Genomic DNA, 22,828 nt, shown 5'->3' with positions numbered 1-22,828 from the left:
TATAATTATTCAATCTGTATGCTGAGCAAATAATCTGAGCAGCTAAACTATATGAAGAATGCAGCATCAGAACTGGAGGAAGACTCATTAACAACCTGTGATATGCAAATGACACAACCTTGCTTCCACAAAGTGAAGAGGACTTGAAGCACTTATGGTTGAAGATCAAAGACCACAGCCTTCAGTATAGATTACAACTTAACATAAAGAACACAAAATTCCTCACAACTGGACCAATAAGCAACATCATGATAAATGGAGAAAATATTGAAGTTGTCAAGGATTTCATTTTACTTAGATCCACGATCAACACCCATGTAAGCAGCAGTCAAGAAATCAGATTTCTTTTGCATTAGACAAATTGCATTGGGCAAATCTACTGCATAAGACCTCTTTAAAGTGTTCAAAAGTAAAGACACCACTTTGAGAACTAAGGTGAACCTGACTCAAGCCATAGTATTTTCAATCACCTCATATGCATGGGAAAGCTGGGAATAAGGAAGACCAAAGAACTGATGCCTTTGAATTATGGTGTTGGCGAAGAATACTGAATATACCATGGAATGCCAGAACGAACAAATCTGTCTTGGAAGAAGTACAGTCAGCATGGTTCTCAGAAACAGAGATGGCGAGATTTTGTCTCACGTACTTTGGACATTATCTGGAGGGACCAGTCACTGGAGGACATCATGCTTGATAAAGAGGGTTAGTGAAAAAGAAGCCCTCAACGAGATGGACTGACACAGTGGCTGCAACACTGCGCTCAAACAGAGCAACGATTGTGAGGATGGCGCAGGACCAGGCAGTATTTCATCATGCTATACACAGAGTTGTTATATGAGTTGCAAATGACTCGGCAGCACTTACAAGTTATTCCTACTCAATGTCTGTCCTACCCTTTTCAGTTTCCTTGGGTCTTTCTCTGTGGAAAAGGAGGAAAATGAGTTTAGTAGCTCCTACCATACATTTTGTTACATTTTATCATCTTTTCCAAGTGATACTATCTTTTTTTTTTTTTTTCATTCTCTCCCCAGACAGGGGCATTCAGCCCTTCTGCCATTCTTACGGTTTGTGGATACCTAACAATGTACCAACAGAAGCATTACTTCTCTGTTTCTTTTTATCATCATGACAACTCTTTCTCTATAGTCAGGATTCAAAATTTCCCTACAGATTCGGTTTTGGAATAACAAAGTTTGTACTATCAGGTCTTTTAAATGATGTATCTTTCTGTTGCCGACTATCCTGTACAATTTCACCTTGAACTGAGAAGTACCTTCCTGCTGGTCCCTCAGAGGAGGAAAATCTCTGGATCACCATGACTATTACTTTCCGTTGTCACTTCCCTTTAGCATTGTCTTTAACAAAATTCACAAGAGATACGTGAAATACTGGTGACATTAACTCAAAACTGAACGTATGTGCAGTGCCTGAAGAATATCACTCATAAACCCCAAGAGAAACAAACATATTTTGAGCACCTGAGCCCCAGGGTGTACTAGGAACTGTGTGATACAGCCCCAGAAACAAATGATATGGCAACCATAGCAGTTTCTAACCTATAGCCTTGGGAGTTAGGAGAAATCTGATAGCAGTTCTGATACTTAGGAAAGAAGGGAGCCCTCATGTTTAGGAAAGGAGACTTAGACCTTTGTATCTTAGCCTCTAAGCTTGCTCTTTGTCAGCCCACCCCCCCACCCCCATCCCCATGTTAAGTTCTAGCCTAGCCTACAGGTTTGGCAAGGAAAGTAGGTATAAACCCTTTCCCTGGGGTCACACTAGACCAAGACAAAGCTCCTCACCACCTCATGGTCCAAGGGCTCTTGGTTTTACTGTATTAACAGAAACTTCTCTATCGGCCCATATTATGATACAGGCACTACTTAAAAGATTCTGGCACCATCCCTCTCTTAAACATGACCCCACTGCAAAAGAACTTCATACAAAGTGGCCTTATATTTTTACTTTGCAGATGTGCCACTTTCTCTTCCTAGGCTTTGTTCCTTCTGTTTGTTGGGAAAAGTCTTCCCTGGCCTACCCCATGGCTAACTCCTACTCATCCTCAAGACGTTTTTCCAAGAAGCGTTCCCTGATCCAAGCCTGGGACAGATGCTTCTCCTTTGAGTCACAGCACTGATCACACTGTAGTGTCCTTGCTTGCCTGACTGCCCTTTCCATTAGACTGTAGAGTATGTTTCATTTTCCGTTGTATCCCTAGTGCCTGGCAGACACTGAATTAATTTGTGTTTTTTCTTCTCACTCCTAGTTTCTGGCCTTCCCTGGGCTAGACAAATAATCGATGAGACCCTGTTTCTCCATCTTTGTTGTTGCCGTGTCACTGTACTTATTTGGGATATTAAAATGTTTTTTGAGATCCTGAGAGTGACAAAAAATCCCTCATGCTGTCCACATCATCCCAGCCCTGGCACACTGACAATAAGATATAGCAATGCAGTCTGGGTCACTGTAATCTTTTTCATGATATTCTGATGGAAAGTGAGGTTTCAATGTTACATTCCTATTTCCTGAGTATTCTTAATGGTAATAAAAAAGCTGAAACTAATGGCTCTCCCAGCTGTCATTCTCATTAGTCACAGAAAAAGCTTTTAAGGGTCAACTTTCATTAGCACTGGGAAGAGCTACACGTCGCAAGTTAGACTGAGTGAAGACCTAGTAGTTTACAACCTTTATGGAACTTTGCTCCAAAGTAAACGCTTTCGACTAACAGACAAGAAATCTGACCAAAATATTTACAATAGTGATCGTATTCATAAGTTACTCTACAGTGTGGACTCTCTGATGTCGCACAAGGACTGATCGGTGCCTGAAAGCTTTCCCGCACTCACTACATATATAAGCTTCATCCCCAGAGTGAATTCTCTGATGCTGAGTAAGGGCTGAGCTCCTTTTGAAGGTTTTGCCACATTCATTACACTGATAAGGTTCCTCTCCACTGTGAATTCTCTGATGTCTGATGAGGTTTGAGCTCAAACTGAAGGCTTTTCCACATTCATTACATTCATAGGGTTTCTCTCCACTGTGTATCCTCTGATGGGTAATCAGCTCTGAGCTCTGCCTGAAAGCTTTTCCACATTCGTTACATTCATAAGGTCTCTCTCCTGTATGTATTCGCTGATGTCTAATAAGCTTTGAGCTTTGACTAAAGGTTTTCCCACACTCATTACATTCATACGGTTTCTCACCAGTGTGAATTCTTTGATGTATAATCAGATATGAACTTTGACTGAATGCTTTGCCACATTCATTACATTTACAAGCTTTCTCACCAGTATGAATCTTCCGATGTCTAATAAGGGCTGAGCTCTGATTGAAGGCTTTCCCACATTCACTGCATTCATATGCTTTCTCCCCACTATGAATCCTCTGATGAATAATAAGATATGACCTCAAACTAAAGGCCTTCCCACATTGGTTACACTTGTAGGGCTTTTCTCCAGTATGGATTCTTTGATGCTGTGTTAGAGAGGAATGCTGTTTGAAGCTGTGCCCACACACATCACACTTATAAGGTCTCTCTTCTGTATGAACTTTCTGATATGTTACAGAGTTTGTACTTAGACTCAACCTTTTTTGAGGATTATCATGATGGTCTCTTTTTCCTAGAGATTCGTGTGTGAAGATCACTTGACTAAAACTGTCTCCTTGGGAAGGGGATCTTAATTTCCCCCCTGGAGCACTTCCTTGCTGCCACTCTAAAGGATTCTCATCTTCACTAACTTCTCCAAACGAAGGTTTCAGGGGAAGTCTCTGAGATTTTTGCCCAAAAATTTCCTCCCTTGTTGCTGATTCATTGTTCTCACAATCTGAAATGAAAAATAGCAACAGATTTTACATTTCTCCACTCACTCTCAATATTCACCCTCTACTTGAGAGAAAATAGAAGCTTCTACCTCCAAGACGTCACTGTTCATATATCTTTTCTTTAACTGACTATACTATGGTCTCTCCTCCTTTCTAATGTTAAGGCCTCCATCTACACTACGAGGTCAGTTGATCAATTACCAATTGCTTCTTTCCTATTATTTTTAACCTCTTTCTCTGACTCCTGTTCATCAGCATATAAAGTTCCTTGCCCACATATCTCCTTAAAGCAACCTCACTCACTCCCATTCAAAGTAAAGCTTCTTCAAAGGGTTGTCTGTACTCATCCCCATTCTGCAATCTGGTTTCTGCCTTCCTCTGCTTTACTTCCACTGATACTGTTCTCATCAAGGTCACCAGCTTCATAGCTGCTTAATCCAATGGATATTTTCTTATTTAGTTGGTCTCTCTGCAGCATTTGACTTTGGCGAAACTGCCTTCCTTCTAGAGATGTTCTCTTCCAGCAACACTGGCTTGATTTCTGTGCTGTTCCTTGTTTTCAGGCCCAGTCACTCAAACATTAGTGTTCCTCAGGATTGTGTTATGGGCTCTCATGAATCCACTCTACAAACTACCCCCTTAGCTTCAATCACTACTATAAACTAGTGTCTTCCCAGGTCTCCAACTCTATCCCATCTCTCTCTATTGAGCTCTAGACTCTCATATCCAACTGCTAACTGGGCATTTTATTCATATTTTACAAGCATCAAAATGTCCCAAACACATCATCATATATGTTTTCTCTTACGTTTTCCTATTTACTTCAATTGTTATTGTTAGTCGCTGTCAAGTTGATTCTGACTCACGGTGACCCCATATATGTCAGAGAATTGTGCTCCATCGGGTTTTCTGGAAGCAGACTACCAGCCAGGCTTGTCTTCCAATGTGCCTCTGGGTGGGTTTGAACTGCCAACCTTTGGCTAGTAGTACAGCACTTAATCGCCTGCGCCATGCAGGGACTCCATGTACATGAATAGCACCACCATTAAGCAGATGGCTCAAGACTGAAAGATTGAGTTATCAGTCTCAAACTCCTTTCCCTCAGCCTCCACTCTTAGCAATCCGTCTGTCTTAGTGTAGAAGCTCTGCTGAAATCTCTTCAGAATCATTGCAACACACTGCCTCCACTGACAGATGGGTGATGGCTGCGCTTGAGGTACACTAACTGGGAATCGAACTCTGGTTTCCCGCACACATCACAAAAGAATTCTAACACTGAACCACGACTACCTAGTGCCTACTTTTATTCTATAACTTACTACACTATGTTGCAATGCTTTGTTGCTCATCCACTACCCTACCCAGACCTGAAAGCTCCTTGAAGATAGGGATCCAGTGCCTAGCACAGTAATGGACACGTATTAGCACTCTAGTAAATTGTAAACTGAGAAATGAGTAAGTGAACGAATGACAGGTAAACTGACAAAGGAGGGCTGACTGCAATTTATCAGGGTTATTGGAAACAAGGATGATAAAGTGAGCACCTCTGGCCTAAAATAATAAAGTGATGCTCACATAGCATAAAGGTGATGTAGCAAGCTTACAAAATGCAATTAATCCTGCACCCTCAAAACCAGAGGCCTAATTAATGAAAGTCTCCAGATGATTTTCTATTCCTCACCACTTCTGTGGGAAAGGCAAGGTTCCCAGGATTTCAGCTGTGTCTTTAAAGGCTGGAGCTGGACGTTTGTTGACTCTTGGGACGCTCCAAGAAATGTCAAATCCTTCCATGGCACTGCTGGACCCTGTGGACTAGCAGGAACCTAAAGTCAATAAAATATGATTAGCTCAGTGAGAATAACCCTGGGAAACTGGTGAGTAAAAATCTCAGAGAAGAGTGCAACAAGGACATCCCCAGGGACGAGGGATGGGGGAAAAAACATTTAAGGGTAGAGACTTATACTGTCCCAAGCAGTCACTTCAGGGTTATGGTTCAATAACAACAAATTTTCATCCTATTGTTATGATGATACCACATGCTCCAGCCTGGAAATTCCTTCTCCCGTAACACATCACATCTCCCTGTTCCCACCTGTTGCCCTGGATCATCAAACTCTCTCTCCAAATCCTCCAACAGGGTCACAGCTTCCTCGCCACTTTTTGGACTCTGTTGCTGAACCCAGACCCGCAGCTCCTCAGGCAGGATGCTCAAGAACTGTTCCAACACCAGCAGTTCCAGGATCTGTTCCTTTGTGTGCAACTCTGGCATCAGCCACCGATAGCAAAGCTGCTGGAGTCGGCCCAGAGCCTCCCGAGGCCCAGGTGTCTCCTTGTAGCAAAACTTTCTGAATTGCTGGCGAAATATTTCTTGGCAGGATTGGGCACTCCCATCCTGTTTAGATTTCTGACCCCAGGAAAGGCCTTCTTCTACTTTCACTACTATTAGTTCTTGTTCCTGAGGATCCTGAGTTACTGGGTTTGAAAGTACTCTGGATTCCACAGCCATTCTAGGCTGAAACAGCTTATCAAAAAGCTCACTACAACTGGGATCTGTGCTTCATAGTTTCCTTTAGCATTTCTTCATTCAAAGGCTTTCCTAGAGGATACAAAAGCATTGTTAACTTATAGCAGTGAAAAAATTTGTAGGAACTCATAAATTAAATCTATCACTCCCGTAATTTATTGAAAGGGAGCAGATTTTAGACTGTATCTAAATAAACTATAATCAAATAAGAGACTAAAAATCAGTCGCCTTGTTCAGTGTTGTCCCTTTTGTAGAATTCCTACCACTAATGCTTTAAGACATGACTTTAGAAGTAAAAGAACACAACGCGAACATTAATCCCATAGTGAGAAAATTATTTCCTTTTCAATTCTCTTTCAAGCCTGATTTCATCAAGGGGAAAAATTTGGGGTGCTAGTGTGTGTTTAACAAGTCTGTAAACATGCAGAATTCCATTTTTAATAGACAAAGTACAGGCTTCAGATTCCGAGGGCAACAGTATCTAGAAATTAATAATACTGACTTCCAAATATTTTATTTTTAGCTACTTTCTATCTATGACAAGTGATGTTGCTATTCATTTAAGGTAGTAATAAAACATTTTTAAAATTGACATTAAAACATTAGTTGGCGTAAATAAAAATATTATCCAATATTTGCTTGCTGATCCAATTTGGGATTCAGTGAATTCCTTCAATCAACACTGAGGTACTCACTCTGGGCTCTGTCCTTTGTGGGGCACTAAGATACAAAGGTCCTTGCTCAGGGAATAAATTAGTCTACGAAGGAATTAAATATTTGTTAAATGCTTACCAAGTATTCAAAACATGTTAAATATCATAAAGAGACCCAAAAGGAGTAAGATGAACAAGCTCAGCCCTCAAAAAGCGAGAAGATACTGGGGATAAAAAATTTAAAAGTGAAACATGGCAATAATCATGTAGATATGTTGTGGTACAGAGCAAACATGATCTCATTTTAGGATAGGAGTATAGCGATAGGAGAACCCCTAAACCAGTCAGCAGGACAGATGAGTAAAATTAAACCCTAACATTACGGTTAACCTAAGAGACTGACCACAATATTTATGCGACAAATCTGTGACTAATTTACCAGCTTGGCTACACTAACCTTTCTATATTTATATCCTCAGTTAAACCAGCGCGTTTGCAAAGTCACCGAGGTGGGGAATAACTGTTTTCTGCCGGAAAGCAGAGGATTGAGTGCCGGCGTCCTCTCCGTTCCCAAACAGCCACGACCCCGGGGCGGCCAGGTCGAGGGGCGGGACTCCTTCACCCTGCGCCCAACGCTCCGGCAGCGCAACCTCCCCGTCCTCCCTCGCCTCAGGGCCCGCGTCCCTCACCGCGAAGCCCTGGGGTAGACAAGGAGACCGCCACCGACCTAGAGCGCGGAGCCACAAAGACCGGAAATACGCGCCGTGACCTTCCGCTCTCGCGCCAGGCTGTTGTGCCCTCCCGAGCCTCCGTCCGCCCCGCCCCTTGCTCACAGTCAGCCAATCATCGCCGTGAATTCTCATTTTACTGCATACTGCGGGCTATGGCTGCTGGACTGAGAGTAGCGGTTTTCTTCCAGATGAGAGACGGCCGTCGGGAGGGGCGCGCTCCACGCCTTGTGCGCTTACTACCCTGGCCTGCGCCCACTGCCACCCACCGTTTTTGGCCCCACATCACTCCTCGACTATCCTGCCTCCAATTTTCCAGAAATGTATTCAGATTTCCCAGTAATTCCAGTTCTTTTTCAGGATTTTCTGGAAAGTTAAGGTGGATGAAAGAGACTGGACAAAAAGTAAATCATTTGTGTTGAGCTTTCCAGTGCTTACCAGTTGAGCCTTGCAACAGCTCTATGCGGTAGGTATGTTATCCCCATTTTACAGCAGTAGATACTGCCTCAAATCAAGCACTTTGGAACAAAGAACGCCAAAAACTGTAAAAAATAAATAAATTGCTTAGAGAAACACCAAAAATTAGTGTAATACAATATATTGTGAGCCCGATTCAGATTGGGCAGCATCACCTGGGCGTATGGAGAAGGCACTCTGAGAAGGGGACAATGAAAGCCAGTTATATAAGTCATTGTTAATGTTAATTTCTCAAGAGATTGACAACTTCAGTCTTTTCTCCGTTTATCATGATATTGCTTATTGGTCCAGTTGTGAGGATTTTTGTCTCCTTTATGTTGAGTTGTAATCCATATGGAAGGCTGTGGTCTTTGATCTTCATCAGGAAGTGCTTCAAGTCCTCTTCACTTTCAGCAAGCAAGGTTGTGTCATCTGCATTTCACAGATAATGAGTCTTCTTCCAATCCTGATGCCGTGTTCTTCTTCATATTTTCCAGCTTTTGGGATTATTCGCTCAGCATACAGATTGAATAAGTTTTTTTTTTTTTTTTAAGGACATGCCGTACGTCCTAAAACAGCCTGTACTCAGACCCTGCAGTTGCTGCTTCTTGAAGTTGGCTGCACATAGATTATTTTCCAAAAGAAGGTAATACCTAAGGCCAAAAGGTTTCCAAGAAGGTGCTTACTATGCTGTTGTTTGACATGAAGGTGACTCCACGGAACCAGTTCCTTCTAGGTTCAAGATGACACCTAGGATTGGATGGCCTGGGTGGGTCACCCCAATTCCATGAACCCAGAATTCTGGATGCCAGGAGAATAGAAACATTTTGTCGAAACCAAAAATCACACCCTTCATGGTGGAGCCAATTCAGACTCATGGCAACCCCCTGTGTTACAGAGTAGAAGTGATCTCTGTAGAGTTTTCTTGGCTGTAATCTTTACGAAAGCAGATCGCCAGGCCTTTTTTATGAGGCGTTGCTGGGCAGGTTCAAACCATCAGTCTTTAGGTTAGTAAACCAAAACCAAACCCATTGCCATTGAGTCGATATATGTTTTCACCACCCAGGGACCTCCAAGCACACCAAAATTTTGAGCATATTTTCAAGTGAGGAGTTCCATACTCCGCCTGTAAGGGGGGTTTTCCCTTTTTTTTTTTTTTTCCTTATTGGAACCTAGCTAGCACTGAGTCTTAGCATTTAAGTTCTTCTTCTGACCATTTAGTAAGTGAAAAATGGTGCATCATGTTGTTTTAATTTGCTTTTTTTTTTTAATGAAAGAATCTGGTGTTGAGATTGTTTTCCCTCTCATTTTTATTAACCATTTTTATTTCTTCAGAGAAATTACATTTGCCGTTTTTTATTGAAGTGTTAGTATTTGTTATGGATTAAATTGTGTCCCCCTAAGATAGTTTGGCAGTTCGATCCACCAGGCGGTCCTTGGAAACTCTGTGGGGCAGTTCTACTCTGTCCTGTATGGTCGCTATGAGTTGGAATTGACTTGACCGCAACCGTTTTTTTTATTGTTGTTGTTAAGATATATATTGGAATCCTAACCACTGTACCTGTGGATATAATCCTATTTGGAAATAAGTTTTTCTTTGTTATGTTCATGAGGCCCTGTCAGTGTAGGGTGTGTCCTGACCTAATCACTTCTAAGTTATAAGGAGCAGCATAGACACAGAGACAAGGAAGCACAAACAGGGGAAGTTACAGGCCACGTGGGGACCGTCAAGGAACCGAGGAACTCCAGGGCTACAGAAGCTGAAAGAAAGAAGGCTCTTCCTCCGGAGCTAACTGAGAGAGCCTCCCCCTACAGCCAGTGCCCTGAATTCAGACTTCTAGCCTCCTGAACTGTGAGAAAACAAATTTCTTTAAAATCATCCACTTGTGGTATTTCTGTTACAGCACCAGCAGTAAACTAAGACTAAACTAAACTAAGTATGTATGTGTTTTTTTTTTACTATTTGTTAAGACTTCATTAATGAGCCCTGGTGGCGAAATGCATGGCTACTAACCAAAAGGTTGGCAGATCAAACCCACCCATCAGCTCTGTGGGAGAAAGAGCTTCCATAAAGATTGTTGTTTAGTCCAGGCTTCCTTAAATGGTGGCTGGCTTCCAAGAGAGCAAAGGAGAGAGATGCTAATTCTCCTAAGGCCTAGGTCCAGAACTGGCATTGTATCACTTCTGCTGCATTCTGTTGGCAGAAGGACTAGATTCAAGGGAAGGGGAAATAGGTTCCACCTTTTGATGGGAGGAACAGCTTGAACATACAGAGACAGGAGGAAATTTTGGATTTGCAAAATTATCTTTGCATCCAGTCTATAGCAGCTTGTTACATTGAGAAGCCTGCTATTTAGGACTGGAACTGTTGAAAGAGAGAAGATAACTAAAATGCTTTCAGCTCCAGTAATAGAAAATTTTACTAAATATCCTTATTGGTTAAGCCTTTTAGTAATCTCACATAGCTAGATGTGTGGAGGTAAGGCCATTTTTACCACCACCACCAGTTGCTGTGCAGTTGACACGGACTCTTGGCGACCAAATATGTGTCAGAGTAGAACGGTGTTCCATAGGGTTTTCAATGGCTGATTTTTTCGAAGTAGATCATCAGGCCTTTCTTCTGAGGCACCTCTCGGTGGACTCGAACCTCCACCCTTTCAGTTAGCTGCTGAGCACGTTAACCATTTGCATCACCCAGGGTGAGCATTAATATATATGAAACACTGGTAAGAAAATTCGAGCATTCAAATGAAATCAAAGACATGCTCTGTCACGTCACCAAATGCTTTAACTTCTAGTGTACAGACTCCACAAAGCAGGGGCTTTGTTTTTCCATTGTTGTCTCTTCAGTACAACCTAGCATTGTACTAAGATTTTGTGAAAGAATGAATGAATGCATACGTATATACGTACATATAAGAGAATATTGGTACTAAAACTAATGGTAGTAAGTTTTTGAAGGGTTCAAAGAAGTAGAATATTCTGGAAGGACAATTTTTAATAATATGCTTATGCTGTTGTATTCTGTTATTGTTACCATGATGTCACAACTTAGCATTGTGTTTTCAGACATAGATAATAGATGTATTAACAGAACAAGACAATGCTTGTTTGTATCATCCAAGATAGAAAACAAAAGCCTTAGTTACTAAGTTGTTTATCTTTCTTCATTGTCAAAGAAAACACTTGAGGTTGCTCATAAGTGCATTCTTGTGCGTATCATGCATGTTGTTGTTAGGTGCCGTTGAGTCAGTTCCAACACATAGCAACCCTATGTACAACATAACGAAACACTGCCCGATCCTGTACCATCCTCAGCTCGTTGCTATGTTTGAGCCCATTATTACAGCCACTGTGTCAGTCCATCTTGTTGAGGGTCTTCCTTTTTTTTGCTGACCCTGTACTTTACCAAGCATGATGTCCTTCTCTAAGGATTGGTCCCTCCTGATAACATGTCCAAAGTACATGAGACAAAGTCTCCCTATCTTTACTTCCAAGGAGCAGTCTGGCTGTATTTCTTCCAAGACAGATTTGTCCATTCTTCTGGTAGTCCGTAGTATATTCAAGATTCTTTGCCAACACCGTAATTCAAAGCAGTCTTCCTTATTTGTTGTCCAGCTTTCACATCTATATGGGGTGATTGAAAATACCATGAATTGGATCAGGTGCACCTTAGTCCTCAAAGTGATATCTTTGCTTTTGAGCACTTTAAAGAGGTCTTTTGCAGCAGATGTGCCCAAAGCAATACATTGTTTCATTTCTTGTCTGCTGCTTCCATGGGCGCTGATTGTAGATCCAAGTAAAATGAAATCCTTGACAACTTTAATATTTTTTCCATTTATTGTGAAGTTGCTTATTGGTCCAGTTGTGTGGATTTTTGTTGTCTTTATATTGAAGTGTAATCCACACAGAAAGTTGCATACAGCAGAGTTAAAGCTAGAAGTAGGCTCTTATTAGTGGTTTACTATTTTCCTCCTTTTCCAGGTTAACCACGATGACACATCACTTGACAGTGTCCCCACCCTAGCTCTTAATCCTGTCAGCCGCTTCATAAAGATCTGCCACTAGGCTTCTGTTGTGCTTTATGGGTAATTCGAACAAAGATGCAATGTAAGATTAAGTTATGACTTTTAAGTGCATAGGGTAAGAGTAATTATTTTTAAAATAATCTCAGCTAAAGAAGCTGAATAAAACTGGCTGCCTGCCTGTCTTTCTGCATTGCACATACAGACAGGCTGTGCCTCAAGCTTTCAGGCAGCCATAAGACTGCTAGGAATGCGGCACATACACCCACTGACATCAACCATGCCATGGATGCTGGGTTCGTCTGTGATCGAGCTGGATACATGAGACGCTTACATAGTGGTGGCAAAGTGAAAGCCATTTTTATTATTTATAGAAAGTGAACAGTAAGCAATAAGAAAAGATTCTCAAAGCAGAAGTGCTTCCAGAAAACCAATGTCATTACTATCAAATCGACTCTGACTCATAGCAACTGTATAGGACAGAGTAGAACTGCCCCACAGGGTTTCCAAGGCTGTAAATTTTTAGAGAAGCAGACTGCCACATCTTTCTCCTGAAGAGCAGTTGGTAGCTTTAAATTGCCTTGGTTGGAACCGGTGACATTTTGGTTAGCAGCTGAGCACTTAACCACTGCACCCTCAGAGCTCCCCAGATTACCCATGTCCATTCTTATGTTTCTGAGCAGGTGCTCCTCGATTTAGGTCAGCTGCTGTGTTCATTTTGCTGCTGCCTCCGGCTACCAGCATGCTGCGCAGGGGGGCTGCATGGCTCCTGAGGCTTCTACTCTGCTGCAGGGCCCTTCCAGGCCTCTCCTGCCAGCTGCCACCATACTACCGGGGCTGCCATGCTACCTCGTGTGGCTCCTGTCATGCTTCCCAAGGTGGGGGGCGCTGCGCAACCCCTGCACGGGCAACTCAAGCCTCTGCCCTGCATGGGCAAATGTTACAGCTCTTTTAGCTCTACCGATGAGTGCCTAGAGACATCGGGCTGCGCCAGCAAGCCTCCAGCCCAAAAGCATACGATTTTCTCACCGTGGGTCAGCAAGCCCACTGCAGCTGTCTGCTGGTCTCATGGTTTCCGCTGCTCCGCCTGCTGCCACTGTTACTCAGCAGCTCAGCTCTGCCATGCCTGCTGCTGTTTCTCGTTGTCTCGTGCTGTCTTCAGGGTTACAGTTCTCTCCTGGGTCTCGGAGGCTCTCAGTGCAGAGACCCCAGGTCCAAAGGACGTGCTCTGCTCCAGACTTTTTTTGATGGTAGTGAGGTCTTCCCTGAACCTCTGTGGGATTGACCCTTATATAAGAAAACTCCTTGTCAATTTCAAGACATGGCCCTCCCGGCAGAACCATGAAGCAACCAATCCCCTCAGTGGACCGCAAGTCAGTCAATATTATTGGGTGGATTTTCAAACCACTATTTGCATAATAATCTACCCATCTATTGCAAGATCGTGGCCCAGCCAGTCATTTTTGGGGACTTACAAGATCATGGCTAGGAAGGTCATATAAAAGCGATTCATTGAACCCTAAAAACCTTATGGAACACAGTTCTACTGTAATACACATAGGGTTGCCATGAGTCAGAATCAACCCTATGGCAACTACAACAACAACAAGAATTATTTAGAGTCCTTGTTAAAAATGTACATTTCTAAGCCTTGAATCAGAATACCTTGGGCGGATTCTAGGAATTTATATTTTTGAGAAATAATCCAGATGATTCTTATTATCAAACTAGTTTGGGAAACTGTAATGTGGTAGATAGAGTGTAAGCTTAAGAGTTAGACAGATGTGAATTCTGATCCATTTATTAAGCACTTATGTCCAGAATGTCCACATGTACTGGGAACTGTTTTACGTGCTGGGAATATAGCAGAGACTAAAACTGATAAAAATCCCTCTCCTTTTTGTCCTTCTGGACCTTATATTCTACTGAGAGTCCCACTCTGTTATCTAGTGCTGCTATAACAGAAATATCACAGGTGGATGGCTTTAACAAAGAGAAATTTATTCTCTCACAGTCTAGGAGGCTATAAGTCCAAATTCAGCGTGCCACTTCCAGGGGAAGTCTTTCTGTCTCTGTTGGCTCTGGGGAAGGTTGTTGGCATCAATCTTCCCCTGATTTAGGAGCATCTCAGTGCAAGGACCCTGGGTCCAAAAGACAGGCTCTGTTCCCAGCACTACTTTTTGGGTGGCATGTGGTCCCTCTCTGCTCCCTTCTTTCTTCTTTTGTCTCTTAGAAGATAAAAGATGATGTAGGCCACACCCCAGGGAAACTCCCCTTACATCTGTCCAGGCTGTGACCTGAGTAAGGTTGTTGTATCCCACCCTAATCCTTTTTAACATAACCTGATCTTACATCATTAACCACAGGCAGAGATTAGGATTTACAACACACAGGAAAATCACATTAGATCACAAAATAGTAGACAACCACACAGTACTGAGAATCATGGCCTAGCCAAGTTGATACACCTTTTGGGGGGGACACAGTTAAATCCATAACACACTCTAAGACACTAATCAGAACATAGCTGAGTGACTTGAATGAACTATTTAAACAATAGAAGATTTTTTTTTCTTGTCACAAAAGCACTTGTTACTGTCCTTCTGAACCTTACACTCTACTGGGAGTGCCACTCTTATCTTAGTTATCTAGTGCTGCTATGACAGAAATTGCTGTTGAGCTGGCCTCTGAATTATAGAAACTCCATGCATAACAGACCAAAATGCCCCCATGATCAGGGGCCAATCAGACCATCATGAGCAGCAGAGTTTTCAATGGCTGATTTTTGGAAGCAGATCACCAGGCCTTTCTTCCTAGTCTGTCTTAGTCTGGAAACTCATTGAATCCTGTTCAGCATCATAGCTGATTGTGGTGGCTGTGCCAGAGGTATTCTGGCCAAGAATGAACGCCAGTTCTTCCACATAGAAGGCAAGAATTCTACCACTGAACCACCAGTGCCCCCATACAAAAGCACTATGAGTTCATTAAAGAAAAAAAAATCAGAAACTATCAGCCATAGCCCAGTAAGCACGTGTAGGAGAGGGAAATACTCCACTGTGCAGAGAGCTGATGTTCATGTTAAGTGAAAGAATTTAGAATGGGGAAGGAAAAAAAAGTGATGGGGTTGGTGGTGTGGTGGTGGTGAAGATGTTCAAAAGATTTTACCTTTAATAAATAGGAAATTGAGTCACTTTAGCACAGATAAGCAAATATGACTAGATTTCATATCCATGGGTTTTGAGTTTCTGTATTTACACACTATCTGATTGGCTAGTTGCTAGGCCTATGGGTTGTTTTGAAAAATCCCTTCAAAATTGCCTTTTGAAAAGGAAATTATGGGAGAATAGTGCTGGATTTCAGCTTTCTCTTCCCTCAGTAAGGTATGATCAAACACAGGAATATTTTCACTCTGTTGATGGCTTCTTATAAGAGAACATATTAAGTTTGAAAAAGGTTTTGTTGGCTTTTTTTTAGGATGTTCAGTGAGGAATTATCTTTACTCAAAGTGAGGTCTGACCTTTGTCCTGGCATCTGGAGAATAACCTCTAACCTCTTGGAATTTCTCAGTTTCTCACTGTGCCTCCAGGGCTCCAAACTTGCCTTTTTGGCCTCACATCATTGTAACTACGCTAGAAATTTCAGGACCAGTATAAGGTTTAACTCTGGTCCTATTGAATCATTTTCTGCTATAGCTCAGATTTGTCTTCTTTTCCTTTCTACTGTCTCAATTCAGGTCTTTATTGACTCTTTTGTAATATCTTCCTAATCGATCTCCTTGCTTCCTGTCTGTCCCTTTATTCCAATATGTTATGGATTGAATTGTGTCCCCCCAAAAGATGTGTTGATGTCTGCAGTGTGATGAATCTCCTTTATATGACCTTTCTAGCTGTGATCTTCTAACTCCTACAAAATTATTGGCTGGGCGACAGTCTTGCAAGGGATTGGCAGGTTTACTATGCAAATAACCAAAAAAAAAAAAAAAAAAAAACACCAAACCCATTGCTGTCCTGTCAATTCTGACTCATAGTGACACTATAGGACGGAGTAGAACTGCCCCCAGTTCCAAGGAGTGGCTGATGGATTCAAACTGCCAACCTTTTGGTTAGCAGCCAAGCTCTTAAGCCAAGCTACTATACAAATAGTGGCTTGAAAATCCACCTAATAGGACTGAGCTCCTTGCAGTCCAATTAGGGGATTGGTAGTTTTGCCATCCTGTTAGGTTTATATAACAGCCAATCCCACGGAGGTTCTGGGTACCTCACTACCGACAAGAAGAGTGCATCCTTTGGATCTGGGGTCCCTGCGCTTAGAAGCTGCTATACCCAGAAGTGAGAGTTGTAACACTGAAGACAGATGATGGGCTAGTTGGCCCATGGCAAGACATAGTGGCAGTGTGCTGGTTGACCCATGGAGAGAGAGACAGCTATGGTGGGCTTGCTGGCCCACAGAGAGAGAACTGGGAACTTCTCTGTGCAGGTCACCGGTGGAGCACCTCCGTGCAGGAGGTTTGCCTGCTGCTAAAGAGCTGTAACATTTACCTGTGCAGGGCAGAGACCTGAGTGTGTCCTGTGTCACATGCCCCCCTCCCTGGGCAGCACAGGCCTAGGTAATGTAGCAGCAAGAGAGGGAACCACATGGGCCTGGGCAGCATGGTGGGAGCCAGTGGCAGAGGCCTTGAAGGACTCAGGGGAAGAGGCTCAGGAGATCTTGTGCAGGGATCTTCCCATCAGTGAGGCGAGGCCCAGTGAGGCCCAGCAGCAGAGCAGAAGCCTTGGGAGCCATTCAGGGTACCTGGGCAGCGTGGTGGTAACCGGGGCAGTGGTGATGTGAACACAGCATCTGAACTGAACCATGACACACTGGCCCAGTGACATAAGAATGAACAAGGGCAATTTGGGTGAAGGGTAGATGGTTCCCTTTTGAGAATCTGTTGTTATTGTTTACTGTTTGCTTTCTATAAATAATAATAATGGCTTTCACTTTGCCAACACTGTATAAGTATCTCCTGTGTCCAGCTCAGTCATAGATGAACATAGCACCCATGGAATGGTTGATGCCAGTGTGTGTATGTGCCTCATTCCTTGCAGTCTTATGGCCACCTGAAGGATTGAGGTACAGCCTGTTTGCATGTGCAATGCAGATAGGTGTACATAAAGTCCTAACCCCTGATACCTGTGAATGAGACTGTTATGGATGAATTGTGTCCCTAGAAAAGATAAGTTGAAGACCTAACCCCTGCACTACTAATTGTGACCTTGTTTGGGGAAATAAGGATTTCCTTTGCAGATGTTATCAGTTAATGAAGTCATAGTGGAGTACGGTGGGTCCTAGTCCTAATCTCTTCTGAGTGGCATCTTATAAAAAAGGACAGACACAGTGGGAAGACAGCATGTGAAGATCTGTCTACAAGGCAAGGAACACCAGGAAATGCCCAGGGCTACCAGAAACTGAAGGAGATAAGGAAAGAGCTTCCCCTAGAGCTGACACAGAGAGCCATAGCCCTGCTGACACCTTCAATTCCACATTCTAGTCTCCACAACTGTGAGAAATAGATTTCCGTTCTTTAAAGCCATCCCCTTTGTGGTATTTTATTATCGAAGCCCTAAGAAACTAAGATAGTGACCTTGTTGAGAAACAAGGTCTTTGAAAATGTTATCAGTCAAGTAACATGCGGTCATACTGGGGTAGGGTAGTTCCTAATCCAATGTGAGTGGTGTCCTTATGAAAAGAGGAGACCCAGAGAGAGACATAGAGGGAAGATGGCCATGTGAAGATGGAGACAGAATGGAGTGATACATATTCAAGCCAAGGAATGCCAAAGATTGCCAGGAACCACCAGAAGCTAGGAAGAGGCAAGAAAGGATCTTCCCTTAGAGCCTTTAGAGAGAGTTCAGGACTGCAATGTGTGTGGAAAGGCTTTCAGTCTCAGTGCTCAGCTCTTATCCTACATCAGAGAATCCACACTGGTGAGAAGCCATATACATGTGGTCAGTGTGGCAAAAGCGTTAGTCGACGGTCTGATCTTGTTAACCATCAAAGAATCCACACCAGTGAGAAGCCATATAAATGTGATGTGTGAAAAAGCCTTCAGCACTTGCACAGATGTTACTGAACACTAGAGTATCCACACTGGAGAGACACTTTACCAGTGTGTTCACTGTAGCAGAAGTTTTAGCCAACTCTCTAAATTTATTAATCATGAGAAAGTCCATTCTGGGTATGGCAATACAAATGTGATAAGTATGGGAAAACTTTTAATGTAGACACCAATTTTATTCAGTACCAGACACCATACTGGGAAAAAAAATACTTTGAATGATACTGATGATTATGAAAAAGACTTTAATCAATGTTCAACTCTTGTGTTACATTTAAAAAATACACACCAGGGAGAAAACATTAATTTTTATAATGAAAGTCTAATTCAGAGTGCAGACAACATTACTAAAGAAAAATTCTGAGGAGGAAACTGCAAATTGTGGGAAAACCTTCCATGCAAGTAAAAATCTTACTCAATGTAAGTAACCATGGAAAAAAATTCCTATCTTTGCTATAATGTAAGAAAAGTTCTAGTCTTTTATTCAGACAAAATTCACAATAGGAAAATTTTATCATTGTAAGAAATGTGTTAACAGTATTAATGCAGAACCTTATCAGATATTGGAAAAATCAGTGTGGGAGGTGTTTAATCAGAACTCAGTAGGAACTGTGTTAGTGCTATAATCTCAAACCTTTAGCGAGTCCAAATTAATTATTGTGTATCAGAGAAGTTATATTAGAGAACGTAGAGAAAACTTAAATTCCCTCCATATCTTATCCCCATGACAACTGTGGAGTCCTACCTTATGCTACTGCTAGTTATCTGTCTTTAAATTTCCTGTGTGTAAATATGCTGTGCTATTCTGGTATTGAACTTACTAACTAGATAATTCCAGCACACCCCTGCCTTCTTTTTTTTTTTTTTTTTGGTCTAGTTTTGGTTTTCCTAATGAGCATGAGTTTGCACAAGTCCCTGTAATGTCCACAGCAAATATGATTTACTTCACTATCAGTGCAGCCCATGAACTCAAGTGGTTTGAAGCCGCTTCTTCAATACTACTATTTAATCAATTGTTGGCAGCTTCTAAACATACAAAACAATTTAAAAAAAAAAAAAAGAATTCCACATATTAAAATGTGACAGTTTCTCCATTACTATGTTTATCTTGTCATCTATAGATTGAACGAAAATGGTAACTAAAGTAATACAAATGATTAATTTGTAGAGTATATGCTGTCTGAAAATTAAAAGGCCTATTCGTTTTTTTTCAAGTTGCAAAATTCATCAGAATTATGTTTTTATTTTTTAATTTCTGACATATATAATCGATAACAGGCTACATATATGCAAATTTTTGGACCAAAAATATAAATGAATTTAAAAATAAGCAAAAATTCACATTTGCAATTAATCATCTGTTAAAATTCTGCTATAACTTATTTTGAATATCCCCTGTGATTATCCAATTAATATTTAAATTTAATAGACATTGTTTACTTACTATGTGTAAGGCATCTTTTTTTTTTTTAGGTTTTGTGGAATATACAAAGAATATACTGTTCCAACAAAGCATGTATTGTGTAGTAACAGAGATTGACGTATATAGAAAACACATGGCTCAATGTAATCATAAACGTAGGCCAAGATGCATATAAGAGCTCAGAGGAGCCAGGGTTCAATCCTGATTGGATGGAAAAGGGAGAGCTTTGTGGAGCTCTTGAAATTTGAGTTTTGAAGGATGGGAGCAGGGATATAAAGGCAGAGAGGAAATAGTCAACAAAGGCACAGAAGCAAAGAAGTGTAAAATAATGTGGGGTATGGTGCTTAGTCACTAATTTATTCAATAAATATTGTATGCCAGGTATGTACTTTGTGCTACTGAAGGAAAAAATGGGAGTCCCTGTACTCAAGAAGCTTGCAGAAAGTTATAATGTGTTATAAAAATAATGATTGACACTTAGAAGAGTAAGAATAAAGTGGAAATGGAAGTGAGATAGGAGAAAAGACTTAAGGAATGTGATGCTAAACAAGCTGGCAATTTACTTTCTGGGCTTTAGTCTCATCTGTAAACAGAAAAGTATTAGGTAGGTTGGACTAGATGTCATATTTCTGCATTTTATTATCAAGGTAATGGAAATCCATAAAGGTCTTTGAACCAGGGAATAGCATGATCATCTTTCTGTTTTAAGAAGTCAAAGATTAAAGAGGGGAAGGACAGGGCAGAAAGGAAAACTATTTTAGAAGTCTGGAAATACAACCACACGGTCCAAAAGTAGCGGATCTAAAAGGCATTGACATGATGGGTTGAGAAGTAAGTAGAGAGAAAAAAAAAAAAGTACAGTTATTGTCTGTCAGGAGATTTAAAAAGTGAAGAAGAAAAATAGGATGCTTTCCAACTCTCTATGTGAAGTTTAGCCATCTTTCCTGAGAATAAATTTTAGGAGCTAATTGCTTACTACATTTCTACATAGCATCCTTCAGGCAAATTCAAATTCATGAATTTACATACACCCCCATGATATCTTCTTTCTGAATTCCCTATCCTGATGAAGTGCACTACTAAACACCTTGCCATCCAGATAACATACCTGGTAGCCATCCTGGACTTCTCACTCCCCTAGTTTTCCAAATCCACATTACTACTAGATCTTAGAAATAAATTGCAGAAGTAACACTTCTTACTGTAAAAATTCAAATACTGACATATAGAGTGGGAAGGGAATGGAAGTGCAGAGAATTGAGCTTAATACCTCACTGCTGGCAGGCTAACCAAAAAACTTAAAAAGAAGAATTAAGAAATGAAAAGCTCTGAGATATTCCAGAATCCAGAAGTTCACACACATACATAGATAGGGCTGTGAGCTTGGCCAGGGCTATGAGCATGCTTAGGAAAGAAATGAAAGGACAGTAACTTGAAGCTGTACGTAGCAAAAAAGATCTCCAGTAAAGGTAATTTCATAAGCAAATATAAGGTCTGGTTTTATGGTATTTTTGGTATATAATTATAGCAGTTATGTCCAGTTGTTGGTAGTGTTAGTTGCTGTCGAGTTGATTCGGACTCCTTGAGTAGCACAAATGGTTACACAGTCAACTACTAGCCGAAAGGTTAGCAGTTCAATCTCACCCAGAGGCACCTTGGAAGACAGACCAGGTGATTTGCTTCCAAAAACCCTATGGAGCAATTCTACTCTGCACACCTGGGTTCACCATGTAATGTCCTACGTGATTTAAAATGACAAATGCATAAAAATAAGTATAAATTTATGTTATTGGACACATGATGTATGTTGTTGTTAGGTGCCGTCGAGGTCTGTTCTAATTCATAGCAACTCTGTGTACAACAGAATGAAACACTGCCTGGACCTGTGTCATCCTCACAATCCTTCCTATGTTTGAGTCCATTGTTGCAGCCACTGTGTCAATCCATCTCATTGAAAGTCTTTCTATTTTTCGCTGACCCTCTACTTTAACAAGCATGGTGTCCTTCTCTAGGGACTGGTCCCTCCTGATAACATGTCCAAAGTACGTGAGACAAAGTCTCACTGTCCTCGCTTCTAATGATCATTCTGGCTGTACTTTTTCCAAGACAGACTTGTTCGTTCCTCTGGCAGTCCATGGTATATTCAGTATTCTTCACCAACACCATAATTCAAAGGCAGCAATTCTTCTCCAGTCTTCCTCATTCTTTGTCCAACTTTCCCATACCTATGAGGTGATTGAAAATAGCATGGCTTCGGTCAGGCGCACCATAGTCCTCAAAGTGACATGTTTGCTTTTGAATACCCTAAAGAGGTCTTTTGCGGCAGATTTGCCCAATGCAATATATTGTTTGTTTTCTTGACTGCTGCTTCCATGGGCACTGATTGTGGATCCAAGTAAAATGAAATCCTTGACAATTTCAATATTTTCTCCATTTATCATAATGTTGCTTATTGGGCCAGTTGTAAGGACTTTTGTTTTCTTTATGTTGAGATGTAATCCATACCGAAGGCTGTGGTCTTTGATTTTCATCAGTAAGTACTTCAAGTCCTCTTCACTTTCAGCAAGCAAGGTTGTGTCATCTGCATATCACAGGTTGTTAATGAGTCTTCCTCCAATCCTGATGCCTTGTTCTTCATATAGTCCACCTTCTCAGATTATTTGCTTAGCATACAGAATGAATAAGTATGGTGAAAGGATCCAACCCTGATGCACAACTTTCTTGATTTTAAACCACACAGTATCTCCTTGTTCTGTTCGAATGACTGCCTCTGGTCTTTCTGTAGGTTCCTCATGAGCACAATTAGGTGCTCTGGAATTCCTATTCTTCACAATGTTATTCATAATTTGTTATGATCCACACAGTCGAATGTCTTTGCATAGTCAATAAAACATAGGTAAACATCTTTCTGGTGTTCTCAGCTTTTATCCATGATCCCTCTGATAAGCTTTGTGCCACATTCTCTTCTGAATCCAGCTTGAATTTCTGGCAGCTCCCTATTGATGTACTGCTGCAACCACTTTTGAATTATCTTCAGCAAAATTTTACTTGAGTGTGATATTAATGATATTGTTTATTTCTGCATTCTGTTGGATCACCT

At 41.4% G+C, this 22,828-nt stretch overlaps 1 protein-coding gene across 2 annotated transcripts in view; it reads right to left on the bottom strand.

Moving 5' to 3' along the window:
- Positions 1-1,797: 1,797 nt before the first annotated feature.
- The window catches only part of LOC101347096 (zinc finger protein 24), a 71,417-nt gene continuing 50,386 nt past the window's right edge, over positions 1,798-22,828 (bottom strand). The window contains exons 1-4 of one of the 2 annotated variants that reach the window (XM_012556809.2): positions 7,689-7,784; positions 5,915-6,418; positions 5,504-5,645; positions 1,798-3,824 (exon numbers count right to left, since the gene is read on the bottom strand). In XM_012556809.2, coding sequence (XP_012412263.1) covers positions 2,776-3,824; positions 5,504-5,645; positions 5,915-6,328 — 1,605 coding nt within the window. In that variant the 5' untranslated portion in view covers positions 6,329-6,418; positions 7,689-7,784 and the 3' untranslated portion in view covers positions 1,798-2,775. Of the gene's footprint in view, positions 3,825-5,503; positions 5,646-5,914; positions 6,419-7,688; positions 7,785-22,828 lie in introns of those variants that run through there. The other variant, XM_023735448.1, reaches the window with a different exon arrangement.

Source organism: Trichechus manatus, unplaced genomic scaffold, assembly GCF_000243295.1.
Source record: "Trichechus manatus latirostris isolate Lorelei unplaced genomic scaffold, TriManLat1.0 scaffold00078, whole genome shotgun sequence".
Classification (NCBI taxonomy): Eukaryota; Metazoa; Chordata; class Mammalia; order Sirenia; family Trichechidae; genus Trichechus; species Trichechus manatus.
Note: the sequence above shows the minus strand (reverse complement) of the source record. Positions and strands in the feature narration are given on the sequence as shown.